The sequence below is a fragment of the Molothrus aeneus genome, chromosome 1 (genome assembly GCF_037042795.1).
Source record: "Molothrus aeneus isolate 106 chromosome 1, BPBGC_Maene_1.0, whole genome shotgun sequence".
Taxonomy (NCBI): domain Eukaryota; kingdom Metazoa; phylum Chordata; class Aves; order Passeriformes; family Icteridae; genus Molothrus; species Molothrus aeneus.
In genome coordinates, this window is record NC_089646.1 from 100,024,948 (window position 1) to 100,044,743 (window position 19,796).

Consider the following 19,796-nt stretch of genomic DNA (forward strand, 5'->3'; position numbering starts at 1 on the left):
GCGGAGGGCCCTCGGGCATGGCAGAGGGCAGATACAAACGTTTCCAGGGAAACCTCCCAGCCCGTGAGGGGCCGTGTTGGGGGTGGGGGAGAGCCTGCGGCACGGAAAGGGTGTGCCAGGAGTTAAGGTTCAGGACAGGAGCCCGCGGGAGAGGAGGCGGCGGCGGGGCCGAGGGCGGGACTGTCACCGGGGTGCGGGAGGCGCTGTCACCTCTCACAAAATGTGGGAGATTGGGAGAGAATATCTGATCCAGCCTCCCTGCTCCAGCGGGGTCATCCCAAAACACATTGCCCAGAATTATGTCCAAACGGTTCTTGAGTATATCCAGTGAGGGAAACTCCACAACCTCTCTGGGCAATCTGTTCCAGTGTGCGGGCACCGGCACAATAAAGAAATTTCTCTCCATATCCAGGTGGAACTTCCTGTGCATCAGTTTCTGCCGTGGCTCTTGTCCACTACTGAAAAGAGCCTGGCTCTTGGCACCCTCCCTTCAGACACTTACACACACTGATCGTTCGTAGTTCCCCTTTGTGGCACTAATTCACTCATTTTTAAGGCGCCGGGCGTTACCCAGCGCTCTGTGCTGACCCACGATCTGTGCTGGGCCCCGCCTGCCCGGGGGCCCCAGGCTGGTGTCCCCCGGCAGCGCAGCCCTCTCTGGCCGGCCCGACCCTGGGCTGTGCCCAGCGTCTGCCGGAGCCGCCCTTTAAGGGACTTTCTGTCCCAGTGAGGCAATCGCTGCGGGACACGGCGTTTCTGCTTTCGGGACGGCGAGCCCCGCCGAGATTTGTCTGTCCGACACGTCCGAGTCTCCGCACTTCTCCTTTTCGGAACCAGCGGCTGCCGGCGGGGCACATGGCCGCGGGTGTGGCGCTGAGCCCGGCTGCGGACTCGCCGGCGGCTCGAAGAGCTCACGCACCCTTCCTTCGTGCCCGTGTCCGCTCAGTGACATCGGCACAGCGATGCAGCACTATAGGCTGAGGGCGGAGTGGCTGCAAGGTGGAAAAGTGGAAAAGGACAAGTGGTCAACAACAGCTGAACGAGAGCCAGCAGAATGTGAAGGTGGCCAAGAAGGCCAATGGCATCCTGGCTTCTATCAGCAATAGTGTGGCTAGCAGGATCAGGGCAGATTATCCCGCTGCACGCACTTTGGTGAGGTTGTACCTCGTATACTGAGGTCAGTTCTGGGCCCCTCAGTTCAGAAGAACATTGGGGTGCTGGAGCGTGCCCAGAGCAGGGCATTGAGGCTGGTGGAGGGTCTGGAGCCCATGTCCTGTGAGGAGCAGCTGAGGGAGCTGAGGGTGTTTAGCCTGGAGAAGAGGCGGCTCGGGGGTGACCTTATCGCCCTCTACAAGTGCCTGAAAGGAGGTTTTGGCCAGGCTGGGGTCAGTCTCTTCTCCCAGGCAACCAGTGACAGGACCAGAGGACATGTCCTCAGGCTGTGCCAGGGGAGCTTCAGGTTGGACATCAGGAAGAAATTCTTCACAGAAAGGGCGATTAAATACTGGGACGGACTGCCTAGGGAGGGGATGGAGTCACCGTGCCTGGAGGTGTTTAAAGAAGGATGTGGCACTTAGTGCCATGGTCTAGGTGACGCGGTGATGTTCGACTACAGGCTGGACTCGATGATCTCGGATATCTTTTCCAACCGAACCGAATCGGTGATTTTTGTGACAACAAGCGCTCGGTGCCCGTTTGGCGACCGAAGCCCCCGGCCCTGCCGAGCCCCCGCGACACCTGGGCGCGGCCCCGCCCCCCACCGGGCCAGTGACGTCACCCCAGGTGCTTCCCGCCTCCTCGTGCCGGGGAGGCGTGATCTCCGCGGTCCTCGGTGGGCGGGGCGAGGGCCGCGCATGCGCCCGGCGCCGGCTGCGGGACACCCGGTCGCGAGCGTATGTGCGCGCCCGCCGCTGCCGTGAGGCGGGGGGCTGCGCGTGAGCGGTTGCGGGCTCGCCGCTCTGCCTCCTGCGAACAGGCTCGCGCGCCCTGGCGGCTGCCGCCATCATGTCTGCCGCCATCGAGCAGGAGTTCCAGGAGATCGACGCCACGAACGACTGGCAGGCGCGTTATCTGGTGAGCCGAGCGGCGTGGTCGGCTCTAGCCGGAGAGCCGCAGGGAGGGAGGAACGGCGGGGGGAGAAAGACCCGCGGGCCGGCTGCGCCCGTGCCTGGCGTGCGGCTCCGCCGCCGCCTCAGCAGCGGGGAGAGCGGAAGTCGCTGGGCCGACACGACTCTCGCCCTCAGGTGCGAGCAGCGGAGCCGTGGGCAAGCGCTACGCATGCGCACTCGGGGCGTACTCGGGAGGGGGGCGGTGGCGCGCAGGCGCGGGGCGAGGCGCGTGCGCGGGCTCGGCGGCGGCTCCGGGTCCGCGCTGCCGCCCGGGCTGAATGGAGCGGGGCCGCTCCGAGCCGGGGCCGTTCCGAGCCGGGACAGCTGCCCCGGGACTCCCGCGGCTTGCGGGCGGTGTGGGAAGCTGTGCCCGATAGTACGGATTCGGCCGAGGCTTGGGTGCCCCCGCCAGCCCTCCGCTGGTTCGTGCGGCTCCTCAGGCACCCGTGCTCCTTCCTCAGCCCCCGTTCCCGCTGCCTTGGCCAGCTCGGCGTCTGCTGCGGGGGCTCTGCACGAGTGGCAGTAAATAAAGTGCAGTATTTGCAATTTTATTTTTAACGAGATTAAGAACTTCCAAGAACAGTCAGTTCCTTAAACAGGCATTATGTATCAGCTAGCGTCACTAGAGCAGTTATTTAAGCTCGCATTATTTTATAGCACCGTTTCACAAATTAGGAAAGAGAACCGAACCAAAGTTTTCTTTACTGACTTCAAATTATGCTTTTTCTCTGTTGAATCAGTAATTTATTTGATTTATATGTGACTCAAATACAGCATCTCTACTGCAGTATTTCAGATGTTGCAGTTTTGGATATATTTGTTTTACAAATAAGTAGGATCTAGCACCAAGCCTGCCAGAACTCAGGAAGAGTTTGGAAAATGCTTTCAGGCACATGGTGTGGTTCTTTGGGTTATTCTGTGCAGAGTTAGGAATTGGACTTGATGGTCTTTGTGGGTCCCTTCCAGGTCAGGATGTGCTGTGATTCTGTGTGATGGCTGGATATCATGTGGGAAAACTGATTTCCGAATTAGTCATTAATAAATTTAATGCCCTCCCACACCATTACTGTAGAAGTTTTTCTAGCTATTTTAATGTTTCTTTACCAAAGCATGGGTCTGTTTCTGTGCACTGATGGTGCAGGTGCTTTAGGAAACAAAATATGTTGCATCCTGTTACTGAGTAATACAAAATTTACCTTTCATGGAAACTTAGGTATGAATGCCTGCCAGATCCATTTGTTCCATGATCAAGTTCCCAAACTTGTCAGCCATGTAAACAAGAGAAGTTTCAGTGTGCTGTATCAAAATAGAAAACCTAATAGATCAAGAGGTTTTTATACAAATATGTGGAGTATTGCTGCTTGGCAGTTGCTGCTCCATGTTGTGATTTATGTTCTTTGCAGATTGGCAGTACATTTTAAAGAAAGGTCATGCAACCAGTGCTAGAAATTAGAGCTTTCTTTTGTACGTTATATTTCCGCTCATGCCCTTTCTGGCTGTGTTCATTGTCTGGGAATAGACTAGACTATTTAGGAAGTTTGAGGACAGAGATAGTGGGAACATTGAGAAGACCAAAGAATGCTCAGTTGTAATATGAAGTTTAAATGCCCTTTGGGACATAATGATCAAATGTAGCAACATAATCTAAAAACAGAAGGAGAATTCAAAGTAAAATATTGTTAATTCTGTACTAAGCAACATTTCTGCTGAGATGGCATCAGTACAGAGATATAAATACAGAGCAGAATACATTGAAGGCCATTTTCAGTTTTCTACATAAGGTAATTCTGTATGCCTTAGTGAGGTTGTAGAAAAGGTGCACTCAGGGAAGAAATCAATAAAGTAGAACATTCAGAACATGTGAACAGTAGGGTCCTTAAAATAGTGTGTGAGTCTGAGTATCTCAAAGATTATTAGAAGGTTTGTGTTAATGTGTGGGGAGAACAGGCTTTGATTCACATTGGTATTGGTGACTTCAGAATTCTTCATACTGGTTTACATTTAACTACAGCTGTATGGGTTGAGCCATCAAACCCCCAAGAATAATCCTATGGCCCTTAATAGCAGCCATAAAATCATTAACTGGTTCACTTAGGTTTGTGGGGGTTTATGCTGTCAATCGCTTTAAAGGAGCCAGCAGAATACTGCTGTTGCATCTGAGTCCCTTACTGCTTTGGGAGGAAATGTGCAGCTCTGAGGTAAACTGTAAGCATAATAAATATCTGGGATTAGGGGTGTTTTTGCCCCTTGGTCCTGATGCATCAGTTGCTTGTCAAATGGTCTTTACATTTGGTAGTTTTAGCCAAATATAGGAAGATCTAAATGGTAGCAGTTTAGCCATGACTGAAGTGCATCTTCTGGGTGAAAATGACGCTGGGGCAATAAAATTTGGTTTAAAAAATGTTGGTTATTACTAATGTTGCTTAATTAATAGTATGTGTAGAATGTTTATGTGTAGAATGTTAATCTTAATCATGTTGCTGGCTATAAGTCAATTATTTATTTTGTCTTTTTAAGGAAATCCGACACAAATCCAGTGACTACCCTCACAGAGTTGCAAAATATCCAGAAAACAGAAATCGAAACAGATACAGAGATGTTAGTCCATGTGAGTATCCTTTCTGCAATCATTGCACTAGGCCTTCTCTTACCCTGTCGACACTGGAGGTGGTAAATCATGGTCATTGCAAATTTTGCATTGGCATGTATCCTGTGATAAATGTGGGATTTTTGGTAACACATACACAAATGTGTATAACAGGAGGGAGAAGAGTCTGCAGGTTAAGCTCATTGTGCCAAATGGTGAATGAGAGGTGGTTGCAAATCACAGGTATTAATGTATAGGCAAATTTTTGTGAGCTACAGAGTAATGTTTTAGAGGTATTTTTCTCATAGGGAAATTATTTGTTTAATAGTGCTTTATCTGTTGTAAAAAATGAGTATAGAGGTTAAGTTAGTACACCTTGACTAAAAGAAATGTTTTCTTTTTGGACTGAGTGATTCTGTGCATTTTTAAGGTGGTGTGGATAAATGCCACTCAATTTCTACTGTTGCTTTAAAAAATGCTTGAAATTATGTTGGTTTTGCCCATGTAGTAAATAAGGTGTGGAGTGCTTTGTAATTCTACTAATTGCTATAAAATGGTCTTTTTGACATAAGGATCTTACGTCTCACGTGAAAAAAAATTTTTTTAGACCACCTTCTCTGCTACAGAGCTGCTGTGGGCTTCTTTTCATCAGCATTTTACTTCAGAAATTGTAAGCCAAAATTATTGCAAAAAGATATGTGAGCTACAGATAGTGGAAAAAATTACACAGCTTTAATTTTTTTGCAGTATATTAAAGTTGGGACAGACAACATGTTTATGTGTTCCTTATGAAGTTTCCCAGAATACTGAAGGGTCCTAAAAACCACCTTGTTACTGGATCTAGAGCTTTTGGAGGGTTGCTGGTATATTGGGACTTTTTGAGCCTAATCTGAATACCTATTCTAAGATTTGGAGAAGTGCTGAGCTCCTTGTTTCCAGTTGAAAGTTGTGGTGAAAGCATGTGCACAGCACTTCTCAAAATGGCACAGAAAGGGTCCTGGATTGAGTCACACAGGTCAGATGCAGCGCTGCTCCTTAGGCTGCTGCCAGGATGCTCCCCTGGCTCAGTGAATTCCTACTAAATGGGTCCAGTCTGGCGTGGTGCTGACCCCCCCTAAAATTTTCTGTAAATCCATTTCCCACACATGCTGATGGAACTCAGCCTCGGTATTCAGTGCATGGCCTCCTTGCTGTGTCTGCATGGCATCCCAGTGGAGGAGTGTCCAGTGCTGAGGGAGATCCCTCAGATGGGCCAAGGCTGACTGATTGTCACCAGGCTCAGGAAATGGAGCTGGGCCTCTGGTGGACACGAGTTGGTCTGTGCAGAGGCACTTGGGTGTCCTGGCTTTGCTGTCCTGTTGCAGCACAGCATTAGCATCTTACCAGTGCTGAAAGAGATGTTTTATTCAATTTCTGTTTCCTACCTAAGTTGCAATGGGGGTTGTAAGATTAGAATCAAGAAGTAAGATTTGAGCCCAGAAGTCCTAGGTTCTAGTCCTGGGTCTAACATCCTATGCAGTTTCCATGTCAGATGCTGTATCTGTGCATTTATCTACTGTTTCTCCCACACATGAATGTAATTCATGTAAAGAGAGTGAAGATTTACTTTCAAACAGTTTGTGCATTTTTAAAAATAGTGTTTCTAAAAGAAATAAAAATACATTATATTATTTACGTAGTATCTATTAATGCCTCCAGTAATACCTTATGGATGTGACTTGGATTCATCTCCTGCAGTTATGTAGAGCTCAATATTTTCCTTAATCATGGCATGCCTTTTACAGTAGTGGGGAGCATCAAATGCCTTTGCTTTAGTCATAGCAAAACCTGCTTCTGAAATGCATGTTTAGCCAGTAGAAAAAAATATGAATGATTTCATTAATTCCTGGACCCAGTGCAAAAGCAGAGAGACAGATAAAATCTGAAATTGAAGTACTGGTTGGGCTTAGGAAAAGGCTAGAGCTTTTCTGTTACACTCTGACATAGATTATTATTACATGATGAATGAACTGAATAAGATGGTGAATTTTATGAAGAATGAGTAAGTTTCTAGCATTTATAAAAGAAGGATGGTTTGAATTGGTCCACCTAGATAGCTTGCAGAACTGGGCACTAGGAATAAAGTTGTATCAGGAGAACAGAACAAAACACTATTTGAACTAGCTAATTCTTCCTGAATTTTACATCTGTATTTTTAAATATGACTCAATTACTTCAGTAAGAACAATGAGAGTCAGGAGCAGAAAGAGGCCTGGAAGGGGAGTGTATGATAAATAAGATTTCAAGGTAGCAGTGCCTAAATTTCAAAGCAGCTGGGATAAAAGCTGCATAGTTTGGTCACTGTGGTGAACACATCTAATTGTGGTGCATGCATGCAAGGACTTGGTGTTGCAGAAATGTGTGACAACTCAGTCTCGCACAATCTTGACATTTCAGTCCTTCACTTTGCAAATTTCGCTGCTTTTTAACAGTGTTTAGATGAAAAACGGGTGGCACTGATATTCTCAAATAGTCAAATGCCTTCAGAACCAGCTGTTGGACTTTTAAGATCTAGCTACTTAATCATACTGGAAGATGTACTTTAAAGAAAGAGTTTTATTTCTCCAAAAACAATGAAAAAATGGTTTGTTAACCATGGTAGCTGCCAAGCCTGTCTAAAATCTGAGGTGGTGTGTCTGCAAGAGGAAGTGCAAAGGTTGTTCAATTTTACGGGAAATATGTCAATTACGAGTCCAGGAAAAATGTTTTGGGTTGATTTGCCCCATTTCAACTGTGATACCTGGGACAAGTACACTGAAACAAAGTTGTGTCTGTTACATACATTTCTAGATAAAAGTTGATTTCTGTTTGCTGGGAAAGGCTAAGCATCTCTGCCCATTATGGCTGAGTTTCACAGTGTTTCCTGTTTCATAAGTATTTTTGTTAGTGTCCGTTTTCATTGGCTAAAGATCTGTAGCATGTGTAAGTTTGGTTTGGTAAAACCCCTCAAGAATTACTGCCTAGATGAAAAAAAAACCAGCAGTCTAATAGTTTGGTATTAGTCTAGAATAGGCAGAGGAGTATTTTGGCTTCATAGTACTGAAACAGGAAGTTAATCTGAAATAGGTTTGGTTTGACAGCCAGTCATTTCCGGACAGATGAAACCATTTCTCAGAAAACGTTGTTAACAGAGGAAAGTAGCTTGTGGGGTTGTTATTCTTTCTTAATAATTTTAATGAAACTCCAAAGATTTCTGTAATTAACTTTCTTTCTAAATCTTAACCTTAGTTCTTATCAGTGTAGTCTAGTGTCTCAGATTGACTGTAAAGACCTTTAGAGCTGAGGTCCCAGATTTACAGGCAAGAAGGAAATCCCCTCAGCAAAATTGGCAGGATTTTTTTTTTGCCTTTTGCTTTTGGAGGGTAGATGGGGGTTTACACAATTGTCTCTTTAGCCTTCCTTTGTAATATGGTGTGTTGCTCAAGAACCTGGGTCATCTGAGCATTTTTGCTGTGATAGATCATGTTGCTTTTAGAAGATCTTGCAAGGTAGTGATTTCTCATGTTTTCTTCCTGTGGCCTTGAGTAGATTTTGTGTCAGATCTTTCAACCATAGGCTTATAGAGTATAGAGGAGGAACATGAAGAGAATTGTGCTTTACAGGAAACAGATTTGGAGCTGATTTGAATGGTTTTACACATGGTGCTGATTAATTATCATTGCAGGAATGTTTGTTCCCTTTCTGTCCTGTGCTTCAAGTGTGTGTCCTGAAAACAGGCAGATGTTCAGCCCAGAATAAGCCTGCTGCATTTCTTGTCCACATTAGAAGCTGACATTGGTGATTTTTATGACATTATCTAATGATTCTCTAAAACATCTTACCACATGAAACATTGTAAAATAAACTGAACTTGCTGTTCAGTTTGGAGATACTTCTTCCTTTGGGGTTGGGGAAGAGGGGAATTTTATAGCACACACTGATCTAAACTTTATTGTGCCCTAAGATTTTTTCCCATAATCCTGCTTGCAATTGTAAGGATGCTATGTAGTAGTGACATGTATATTTCAGTATGAATACCTTTCAGTGGTGAGCTAGGCCATGACTGATAGGATGGCATTCATTGTGTACAACCAGTGACACAGTGGTGAGGAAAAGTCATTTTGCCTTTCCTTTGCCTTAGGCTACCTCTGAAACTTGAGGCTGTAAGTCTAGTGACAGAGTATTGCAATTTTAATAATTTAGCAGCTCAGATAGGGTAGATTTAGATTAGTGAAATGGAAGGGATTTGTTGGTAGGCGGGAAAGGTTAGGCAGGGTCACTGGGATGTCTTGCGGCTGCATGTTTTATTTATGACTTTCTTTAATCCACTAAGTAGCATTTCTCCTTCTTCTATTGTTAATAGCCCTATATTTGGGGGACCAGAGATGTCTCTTGGATAAAAAATAATTTTGAAGTTATACAGTGTTCTAGAAAAACACTTGTTTTATAATGAAAGCCCTTCATTAACCAACTGCAAGAATTGCGTGATGTAAAATGCCAAACATTTTGTATCTTGATTTTAACTGAATTTGTCATTTTCTGTTAAGCAAGAGGTGAGCAGATGGATGAACATGGTGAAGTTTTGGGAAGTATTGTCAGTGGGATAGAGTTCCACTGGAAATGGGTAATCAGAATTGCTTACTCAGATGGGGTCATTCTGGGAGTGTTTTTTCTCAGTTCGGGAGCCAGAGTGAGAATAATTTTTAAGGTTTCCACTTCCTTTTCAGGCTGTGTAGTTTGTCAAAATAGGGGAATTAGCACTTCAGAAAAGCGGTACTGTGTTTTAGCTGCTGTGGGCATAGCAACACATAAGCTAAATCTTATCTTAAAGATGGGTTTATCATTCATATAAATCTAAGTACTTGGTAACTGGAAATTATATACATACGGGAAATACATTACAGCTAACTCACTGTCAAAAGCTGGCTTGCTTCAGTTAATTCAGAAGAGCAAGCCAGGGTTTGAATGAGGTTTCTAGGTCACTGTGTCCTTTAAGAACCTCATCCCTTGAAAGAAGAGAAATCAATATATTCTAGTGGTTTGTTTGTTTTTTTTTTTTTTTTTTTTGTCCTGTGGACTGTCTGCCAGAGTACTTGCAGGATCTCTTCTGTTTTGGTTGGGGGGGGAGAGAGAGGCTGGCTGTGCATAGAATTAGTTATTAAAGGGACTTAAAAAAACCAACTTGCAGAACTTTATTTGTCATGTTTACAAAGCAAAATTTGTAAGAAGGGAAAAAATGAATCTGAGAATGTAAGGATTAAAGTAGGAAGCCTCCTTGGGGGCTGCAGTTATTTGTCCCTGGCAGCAGTACAGCAGCTGCCGCTGGGTGATTAAACTGTTAACTGTGCTTGCTTGCGTCACCTTTCCGAGAACACTGGTACCGGTATGTGTGATTTACTATAACAAGATCTTAAGTTTTTCCTGTTGGCAAATGACATGTAATATTTACAGAGGTCTTGGTTTCTTTCCAGTAGAAACATTTCAGATAAAGTGATACATGAAAGGAAAAAGTAATGCTTTCCTATCCTGGCAAAATAATACAAAGAGATATATTTTACTTTAAAATGCACATGTGTCTTAATTTTGCTGTGTCTTGGCTTTGATAATTTTTCTCTTTCTTCACACAGGGGTATCATAGTTCTTTTAAGACTCCTGAAAGTTAAGATGGCCTTGCCTTACAGCTGGAATGCTAGTGAAAACAGACTAACCCAGTATATTTCTCAAGCTTTTATATCAAAAATAAATTTTCAGCATTTTTCTGTTCTCTGCACGTTTGTATGTGACTGCATATAAAAGCCAGGAGCTAAGGGAGGTGGGGCAACAACCCCAAATTTGAGTGCTTCAGCAGCAGCAAAACAGTTCTGCTTTACTGTTGACTTCTTTCCTCAAATCCAACAAGATCATCTTTGGTGGTTGCCAATAGCAGTGGGCGAATGTAAAGGCAGATCAAGACCTAGTAAATGTACTTTTCCCAGGTTTCCAAACACATGGAAAGTATTCATATTAAATCATACAAGCACTCTGTAGAACAAGAATCTATCTAATTCTTTAACTGTTTTTTGATTGCCATCAGCTTTTTGCCTATCCAGGTTTATATAAGCCTGGTGCTGCACAGGCTGGCTGTGAGTTCATCTATTGCAGTTGTGCTGAATTTGATACTTGGTAGTTGCTAATGTCTTTGTGTGTTTCCCAAAGTGTTTTGTCTAAAGGAAGTGAGCCTTTTGGTGCAAGGATGGGTGGGCTGGCATTTTAACAGCAGTCTGGGCCCTAATTGAGTTTTGTGGGTCAGGCTAGGTGAATTCAGTTTTAAAAACTGATATTGCATCATAATTCACTCTGTTGTCAGTTTCCTTATGGAATCTCTTCCATCTCTCCCTGAGATATGTTGAATTTTCTTAAAGTAATTTTAGTTTGCTATTTTTTATTTACTCTTCTTATTCTGCTAGATGTTGAGCTTCAGGAGGTTTACAGTCAGTTGAATCTCATTTTCTGGCATGTAGTTGTGTACAAATTTTAAACTGAAATTACTGTTTATTTAATACAGTGACCGATAAATGGCTGAAGGATTACTTACTGCCAACAACTCTGATTACCTAAATATCTTCTAGAGGTTCATAAACCTCCTAGAGGCTCATAAATCACATACTAAAAAGTTCTAGAAACAACCAAAATGACTTTTTATTATGCAGTTCTTTAGTTTGACAGTACGATAATCTTTCTCATTTTAATGGTAGAATTTTAAACAGAGTCCTTTGCTTGCCTCTGCCATAAAAAGGAGAATCGTCAGTCTTGCTTGTGTAATTTTGAGATGAAACCATGTTGTTAGATTAGGCTTCATTTAATTGGATGATTTGTTGACTATTTTTGGTTTTGCATGTGGCTTTTTAGTATTTTTGTGTTGTATAATATTAGACAATAGCTTACAGGGAAAATGAAATTAATCAAATTCAAGCCTGACTTGAATGACTGCAAGTAGATTTTCCTGTTTTTTTTTTTTTTAGCTGTGTGAGCTTAGCTTTATGATTCTACACCAACCTTTGAAACTTCAGTTCACCAAAAGTCTCAGAATTTAGGAAATAATGATAATGAACTTAGGAAACAGTGCTGTGGAGTGATCTGGTGTGATAGGACAGTGTTGCCTGGTGTGAGGTGTGGTGCCGTTGTATTAAGGAAATGTAACTGTTGAGGGATGACTGTGAGGACCTTTAGGCTTGTGCGGGAGTGTTAATTTGTTTGCTTGGGTTTTTTTAAAGAAAAATAGGTATTCCAGTTTTCTGAGCAGCTATTCTATTAATAGCTGCCTGAAATTACTCTGATGAAATGCCAGTGGGAGAATGGGACCGTTATCAAAGTTATGTGAGAAATTAGTTTTTCTTATTTGTAGTTTGCTATTTGGGTCATCCAGCAAAATTTAGTTCTAGTTGCTTGTAGACTAGACCTAAACCTAAACTTTCCTGTTAGAGAGTATTCATAAAGATGGAGGCATCATTAATTCTTGATTTTCTTTGAATTTTAGATGATCACAGTCGTGTAAAACTCCAGAACACCGAGAATGATTATATCAATGCCAGCCTTGTGGTCATAGAAGAAGCCCAGAGATACTATATTTTAACACAGGTAAGCAGTACAATTACTGGGTTATTACAGGGATTGAGAATCTAGGGAGGGGGATTTGTACAGTTGTAATTCATATTTGGATTGTTTCATCTCTCTGTGAATTAAAAGTGTAATTCATATTTGGATTGTTTCATCTCTCTGTGAATTAAAAGTATCTCATTATTACATGAAGTACAATATCTGTGTGATATAGTTGCTAACAGATTATTTTATGTTATAAGAAAAGCTAAAGGGGATATTGAAGTATGAGTAATTTACTGCATATGAAGCTTCTCAAATACTTCTTACACTTTTCTTCAGTTCTTTTGTAAATATGTTGCAACAATACTTTGACCTTTTAAGCCATCTTGTACCTTCTGAGCATGCCTGCAGTAGCTTTTCTTTTAACAGCACAGTAGTAGCGATGCTTAAACCAAAATAACCATTCCCTGAGTTCTTACTGTTTTGTTGTTTGGTTTTGTTTGGTATTTTTTTCCTTAAAAAGCCCCCAGCCTTTTTAAGTTCTGGAATGATCTGTGGCTACTTTCTTGCCTGCCATTTCTATAATTCTATTAATAATTTGTTTAAACTTAAGGGGAAGAGTCTTTCCTGTTTCCCACAGTGAACTATTAACTGTGCTCAAACACTGCTTTGCCTATACATTCTCATGCCTATTTTTGTATTTTTTACTCCACAGGGTCCACTACCTAACACATGTTGTCATTTTTGGCTAATGGTATGGCAACAACAAACCAAAGCAGTTGTCATGTTGAACAGGATTGTTGAAAAAGAATCGGTAAGTGACATTGGGCGTAAAGTTGTAAAATAAGCCACACAATTTTAATACAGTTGAGCAATATTTGGTTGTTACATTAGAAGAACTAATAAATATCCTCACTTGTGTGCAGTATAATGTGTATTTAATATGACAGTGAAGTGTGGGAGCTAAGACCTGCAGTTCACTTTGGTGAAAATAGCATCTAACAAACGTACATCCAGAAAGGTGAAAATAGCATTCTTAGAAAGGATGTACAAATAGAACTGGTGAGGAGTAGAGGCAGTGCAAGATGTTCCCAGGACAAAATGGAAGGTGGGAAAAAAAGTATCTTTAGATTGATTCTTCTAAATGTAATGGAGTAGCACATCTGTTATATAGAGGTGTTAGCTGTGACAATGAAGGCAGACTGCTGCCCAAGAGCAGTTGAATTGATCTATTAAGTTAGTTGTTTTTGGTTCTTTAGAACCATTGACATATGTGCAGAATACACAAATCTTCTGTTATGATGTAGTTTTTCTGCTATGGTGCCTAAAACCATTGCAGATTTTTGTTATAAATGCATGTCATTTGAGATTAATGTTTTTTATTCAATGCAGATTTGTGAAAAAAATTTGACTGGTCTGTTAAAAAGTCACCAATTTTCTTGTGCAAAAAATTTCCTACAGAAAGTTTGAGTGCAGAGCAAGAGGAATACAAGACAAGGAATAGTTTTGCATTGGTTTGTTAGTTCATTCTTTTGTTTAACTAGAACCTTCCAGTATTCAGCAAGCCTGGGTAGAACTAGGTGTGATAGATGAGTTCTGTAAATGTGCAGGTGTGCAAGTCAGAAACTAAGGGGAGAAATGCTGAAATAGCTGAGCAGCGATCTCAGTTCCCTGTGGAGAACTGGAGGGGGGAGGGGGAAGGCTTAAGATGTATTTCAAAGTTTGTTAGCCGTGTGATGGAAGAAAGCATAAACACATAAAACTGGAATGCATAATAGCCACTGAAACAGTTGTAGTAACTTAGCTGTAAACATTGTGGACTTCAGGAATTCCTCAAAGTGGGAGCAGGTACTTGAGTCTTCTGTATTGAACAATGTGGACTCAGAATTTGCACATGCAAAGCCTAAGATACTAGGGTATTTAACAAGATTTTTCTTTTTTTCTTTTCCCTTCTTTTTCTTAAAAAAAATCCATTAGGTGAAGTGTGCACAATACTGGCCAACAAAAAAAGACGACGTTATGACTTTCAATGAAACAGGATTCCGTGTGAGACTGGTGTCTGAAGATGTCAAATCCTATTACACAGTGCATCTACTGCAATTAGAAAATATCAATGTAAGCTTTGCTCAGTCTGTACAGCTCCTATTTGTGGGCTTAAGTGTGTCATGAGAACAACTTAGCATGATGTCACTTCAGGTTTGAGTGAGCTGTTACACTGGAAATTTTAATGCACTTTGCTTCTGAGAATGTTGAAGATGTTTGTGTGGAAATAAGCAGGTGATTTAGACCTCAGTCTATACATTAGGAGAGATAACATCTTTGGCATTTGTGTACTTGTATTTTCCATTTGGCAGTACCTTAACATGCTGAATTCTAAATGATGGTAGTGGTCATTCTAAGAGGAGCTGTAAGAATTAACTTGAGGGAGGAACACAAGAGTGGAAAATTCTGATTTCCTTTGAATATCAGATACCTGACTGAGTAATTACTGATTTTGTACTGGAACTTGAGTTTTCTGTGTAATTTAGTCCAGCTGTCTTAAGTTTTTTGGGGGAGGAGTGATTACCACCTGTAGGTAGGTAACTTCATCTTCTCTTGCTCTGCCTCCCCTTTTGCTCCACAGGACCAGCCATCCTTTTATCTTAAAAAATTAAGCACGTTGACAATTTAACCAAGTTAAGCTCAAAAGAATTGTTTCTAGCCTGAGCTTGGGTTGGAATTGCTTCTGTTTCAGATTGGAAGACAGGATTGAAGAGCTCATCTGTTTGTTCCAGCTATGTCTTGTAAGATATTCTCTCTTCCTATAAATCTTGCCTTATTTTAATTGAAAGTGCTAGTATGGCAAGTTTTCAAGGTTGGCTTTGTCAGAGAACTTGGGAAAAGAAAGCTTGAAGGTGTTCTGCATGTTGTTTTATACAACTATTGATATATTTGTTCCCAGATATTTGAATTTATAGTAACTATTGATAGTATTCTGAGATAATATTCATTAATTCATAACCTCCCTCATGACATCAACATGATAAAACTTGGCATGTTATTGCTTGGTCTTCTCCATTTTAGAAGAACTTTATGAGATACTGTCCTGCTGACCTGAAGAATTTCTCTTTAGTAGTTTGTTTATTGACAGCAAAGGCAAAAGAAAGATGAGTAATGCTGGCTAGCTAGTGCCTGAAAAAGAACAATTCTGCCTTTTGGAAAGCTGAGGCAAGTTTTCCTAACTACCAAAAGGGCTTCTTTGTGAAATTGTTCGGCTGATGTTGGCCCTTACTTTTAAACTTCCTATTTTCAAAGGATGCAATTTTCTTTACATGTTTATGTTTGAACATAACATTAACTGGAAAATGCAGAAATGCCTCAGGGAACAGCACAGTGTGTACTTTAGTAGACTTCTGGGTTGGTACTATTGAGCACTTAAATTTCTGGGTTTGTTTTGGACCAGCAGTGCAGGCCTGTCAGCACTGTACAGAGTTTCTTGTGTGTCATTGTCCTGGTTTAAGATGGCAAACCCAGGACAGTCATATAAATCAGTTTCACAAATACCAGTCTTTCTGTAATGAATTTTTATTTTATATCTCTAGCAGTCTGGTAAGGCTCCATGAATATTAACTCCAACACATAATTTTTGTAGGAGAAGCAGAACATACTTGGTTACTCAAGCAAAAAAAGCTGCATAGTTTCTAGTCTAAAACTGTCAATGTTATATGCAGTCTTTTGTAAGAATTTGATAATTATACCATAAAACTTGTGGGAACTGGCTATTCACAGTAACTTGAAATGTGAGCTTAACTGTGTTTATGTAAGTTATTCTGCAGGGGCCTTTGGTGGGGGCAGAGTGTAAGACATTTAGCCACTCAGTGCCTGGAATATAGGATGACTCATGAACAAAATATACTCTGAATGCCCAGAATACTTAAAATTTAGTATTTCCTTGAAAACAGAGAGAACCAAGGTTGTCTTTATAATGCAAGCATTCTGAGCTCAATTAAGTTTGTCTTACTGCAGCAAATCTCTTTAAGAGATAAACAAAATATGGGTATATGAAGAGTAAAGTGTTTATGTTGTTACCAATGAAACAACCTCTGAGTAGTTGGTTGGTTTTAAAGATTACTTAGAAATACAAGTGGGATTTGGCGCTGTTCTTTCTCAGGATTGTATCCAGGTATTTGTTGGTTTGATTTTTTTCTTTTACATCTGTTCTAGGAAAATTTTGTTCTTGGGGCTAGCACAGAGAAAATGGAGAGAAAATAGTGTTTATTGGTATCTTTCCAAATGTTTTGAAAAGATGCCTAATGTTCTTTGTTTTGCTGGTGATCATTTTTGAATTTGCTTATTTTTTTGCCTGACCCAATCTGCCTTTTAGAATACAGGTATTTGAAGCTGCTTTTCCACCATGGTTCATTTTGTATCTTCCATGGGTTTGGTGGTGTCAGTTGTCAGCTTTTCTGAAAGTTGAGTCCTGCTTTCTACTGGAATAGTTCAGGTATCAGAACTGTCCCTTAATAGAGACTTATTGTGAAGGCTTCCACCAACCAGTGCCTCTTGGAAAATAAAGGAGAAGGAAGATACTGTGCTCATGGTTAAAATTTTATAATAATTTATGAGTGAAGCTGTTGAATGGCTGTGGTTTGAAGCAAAGTCTCCCAGCTTATTGGAGAAGTGATAGTGAGGTGGAGAAGTGATAACGAGAGCCTATTAAATCTATAAAATAATCTTTGCAAAATGCTGCAGGAGAATTGTTAGATACTGACATCTAACTTGGGAAAGACTCCACCTTGTGTTGAATATGTATTTTTATATTATTCTTTATTGTTGCTGTTAGCTTTTTTATTCCTTAATGTCACAACTTTCTGTATTGGTCTTTAGAGAAAGAAAACTTTATTTTCAGTAATTTCACGTACAGAGGAATTCAGACAAACTATGCATGGGCAAATGAACATCAGATCTTCAGGGAAGACAGGGATTACTCTGATAAGGAAATGGAGCAGTAGAATTTGAAACTGCAGAAGGAAACTTTCTGAATTTATCTCAGTCTGCCTTTCTGGACGTAAGAATACAGCAGTGGAAGGAGAGGTTTGCAAAAAAAATGCTTGTTGGCAGAGAAAGGACTAGGACAAACGAGCTAAATTTGATGTGACACTGGTGCTGTGATACTTTAGAGCAAGGACCATTAATAAATCTCTAGTGGAATCTTGAGTCTTCCACAAATAGCAAATATTTGGAAAAACCCATTAGTAAAATGGATTCTCAACTTAGTACCAAGCTTCTGTGTGGCTGTGACTGTCGGATTAAGATAATGCAAGGCTGCTTAGCAGCCCTCACTAGCTGATCCTGTGGATGAACCAGAATGTTTCTGGTAATTATTTGGCCCCCTTATCCTCAAGGCCATTTTTATTTAAATTTTGGAAAACATTTTGGCCATCATGATTAAACAACTAGAGGAGGCTCTGGTAGAAATTGATTTATGATTTTGAATTTCAATTTGTAGAATAATGCCATTATAGGATGCCTTTTCATTTTTATGTGATCAAATTAGTTGTTAATGACTTTAAGGCATGTTCATTAAATATGGAACCAATGTAAGGTTATAGGTTATAAAAGCCATAATCAAAGTGCTACTGAAATAGTCAAATATATCTCCATATATTTGACTATTTCAGTAGCACTTTGATTATGGCTTTTATAAGCAGCGTGTGGAACTTGACAGACCGGCATTGTTTTGTTATCCCCTGTGTAACTTGACCCTGAAGGCACCAACTTAACCTTTGAGCATTTTGGTAGTGTTTTATTCATGTTCAAACTCTCATGTGACTGAAAGACCTGAAGTTACTCTGAAGATTTTTGCTCCTTTTTGTTTTGAGTGATTGGATAGTCACTGTAAAAAGGTTATGGCAAGGCTTGTTTTGCTGGAAGTTAATCTAATGGGATATTCCTGTTCTGTTCAAGTCCTCATGTGGATCTCTGTAACTTGGAGCTTGTCCTTTGATTATACTGTTGACCTTTCCAGCAGTCAGTGCAGAGCTGTGCAGTATGGTGTCTGCTTTACAAGTTCATCAGGTTCAGCTATCTTGGTTATTTATGGAAAGCTTATCCCAGTAGTTCGTAAAACTTCCACAGTTTAAGTAATTTAAAACCAAAATAGTTGTTTTAGTGTTGTTCCATGATGATTCAAGGATTTTTTTTTTTTGAGGGAATAAATCTTGGAAAATTGCATTGTGGTTACCATAGAACTAGCTGGTTTTCAGTTACCATGCAGAGATTTATAATATTTCTATGTTACGTCCCTTGTATATTTCATATAAAATTTTATAGCGCTGCCTGAGTCTTGGAAGTCCAGGGGTTTTTATTTGAAAAGATTAGCTAGTTTCCTGGTAACACTTCAGATTAAATTAGTTGTTATTTAAATTTGACTTTTTGTCCATCAAGAGTTGTGAATCAAAAAGCCAGACCTCTTGTCGTAACAGTCCCACGTCACTTCATGGAAGTGCTGCATGGCTCAGTGACTGGGAGTTGTTTAAGAAAGGGTGGTACAGATCCTCACAAAGGCAATGTTTCAGCTGTACAGCTTGGCTGCCAAGCACCACTTGAAAGAGCCATTCTGTTTAAGAGAGCAGTGTGGGAGGTTTGAAATACTCAAATGGGATTTGGCTGTAGGATTAGAGACTGCGAATTCAAAGATGACCAGCTGGTTCCAGTGCCTCGCAATGGGACTCTTGTAGAGAGATGAAGAGACTAGGTATTTCTAGAATGAGCTGAAGGGATGGAAAATCATGGGATGGATAAAGCCTTCATACAAGAAAGGAAGGAAAAATGTAGTTCTGTGGGTTAGAGCAGAGTGACGTGTACAACAGCACTGTTTCATCTCTCTTTCAGAAGTAACTATCTCAGATTAGTATATAAGTAGGGTGACACTTAGCCATACTTTGTTCTTTTTCTTTAGGAAGAAGATGCCAGTGCTTGTTATGGATGGGATTGGGGTAAAAAAACCCACACAAAAGAATCCCCCCCAACCAAACAAAAGCCCACACAAACAAACCCCACAGGTCACCTTTTCTGAGGTGACAGAAAAGGCATTTTTACCTTCTTGAGGTGTAAGGGATGCTTTCATCTGGAATGCTCTTTCAGAATGTTGAAGTAGGGAGTATCAATTGCTACCTACAGAGACCATCTAGATTCACAAGAACAACTTCAGCCTTTACTTAACATGTGCATTTAGCTCACCTCTCTAGTATTTTCCTTAGTTTTGTTTCTAAAGTGATGAATTGTTTTTCTTAGAAATGGAGGAAATTGCTTAAGTGTTACTTACAGATTTCTTATGAAAAATGTTCCTTCTTCATAATTTTTAAACAAACAGGTCATTCAGTTCATTTGTGAGTTAACTTGCTACTTGAAAAACTAGGTACAGAAGAGCAGTAGGAGAGCAAATGCAAACTCTTTAATGCTTTGCTCCAGACAAGGGGAAGTTCCAGTATATTTATACAATTTTGGGCCTGATATTCCTTTTT

General features: G+C 41.0%; 1 protein-coding gene across 2 annotated transcripts in view; it reads left to right on the forward strand.

Annotated features, from left to right (window-relative positions):
- The first annotated feature begins 1,854 nt into the window (after positions 1–1,854).
- Positions 1,855–19,796, forward strand: part of PTPN2 (protein tyrosine phosphatase non-receptor type 2) — a 30,252-nt gene continuing 12,310 nt past the window's right edge. For both annotated transcript variants that reach the window (XM_066561377.1, XM_066561368.1), the window contains exons 1-5: positions 1,855–2,073; positions 4,626–4,716; positions 12,230–12,330; positions 13,007–13,105; positions 14,269–14,406. In XM_066561377.1, coding sequence (XP_066417474.1) covers positions 2,005–2,073; positions 4,626–4,716; positions 12,230–12,330; positions 13,007–13,105; positions 14,269–14,406 — 498 coding nt within the window. In that variant the 5' untranslated portion in view covers positions 1,855–2,004. The remainder of the gene's footprint in view (positions 2,074–4,625; positions 4,717–12,229; positions 12,331–13,006; positions 13,106–14,268; positions 14,407–19,796) is intronic.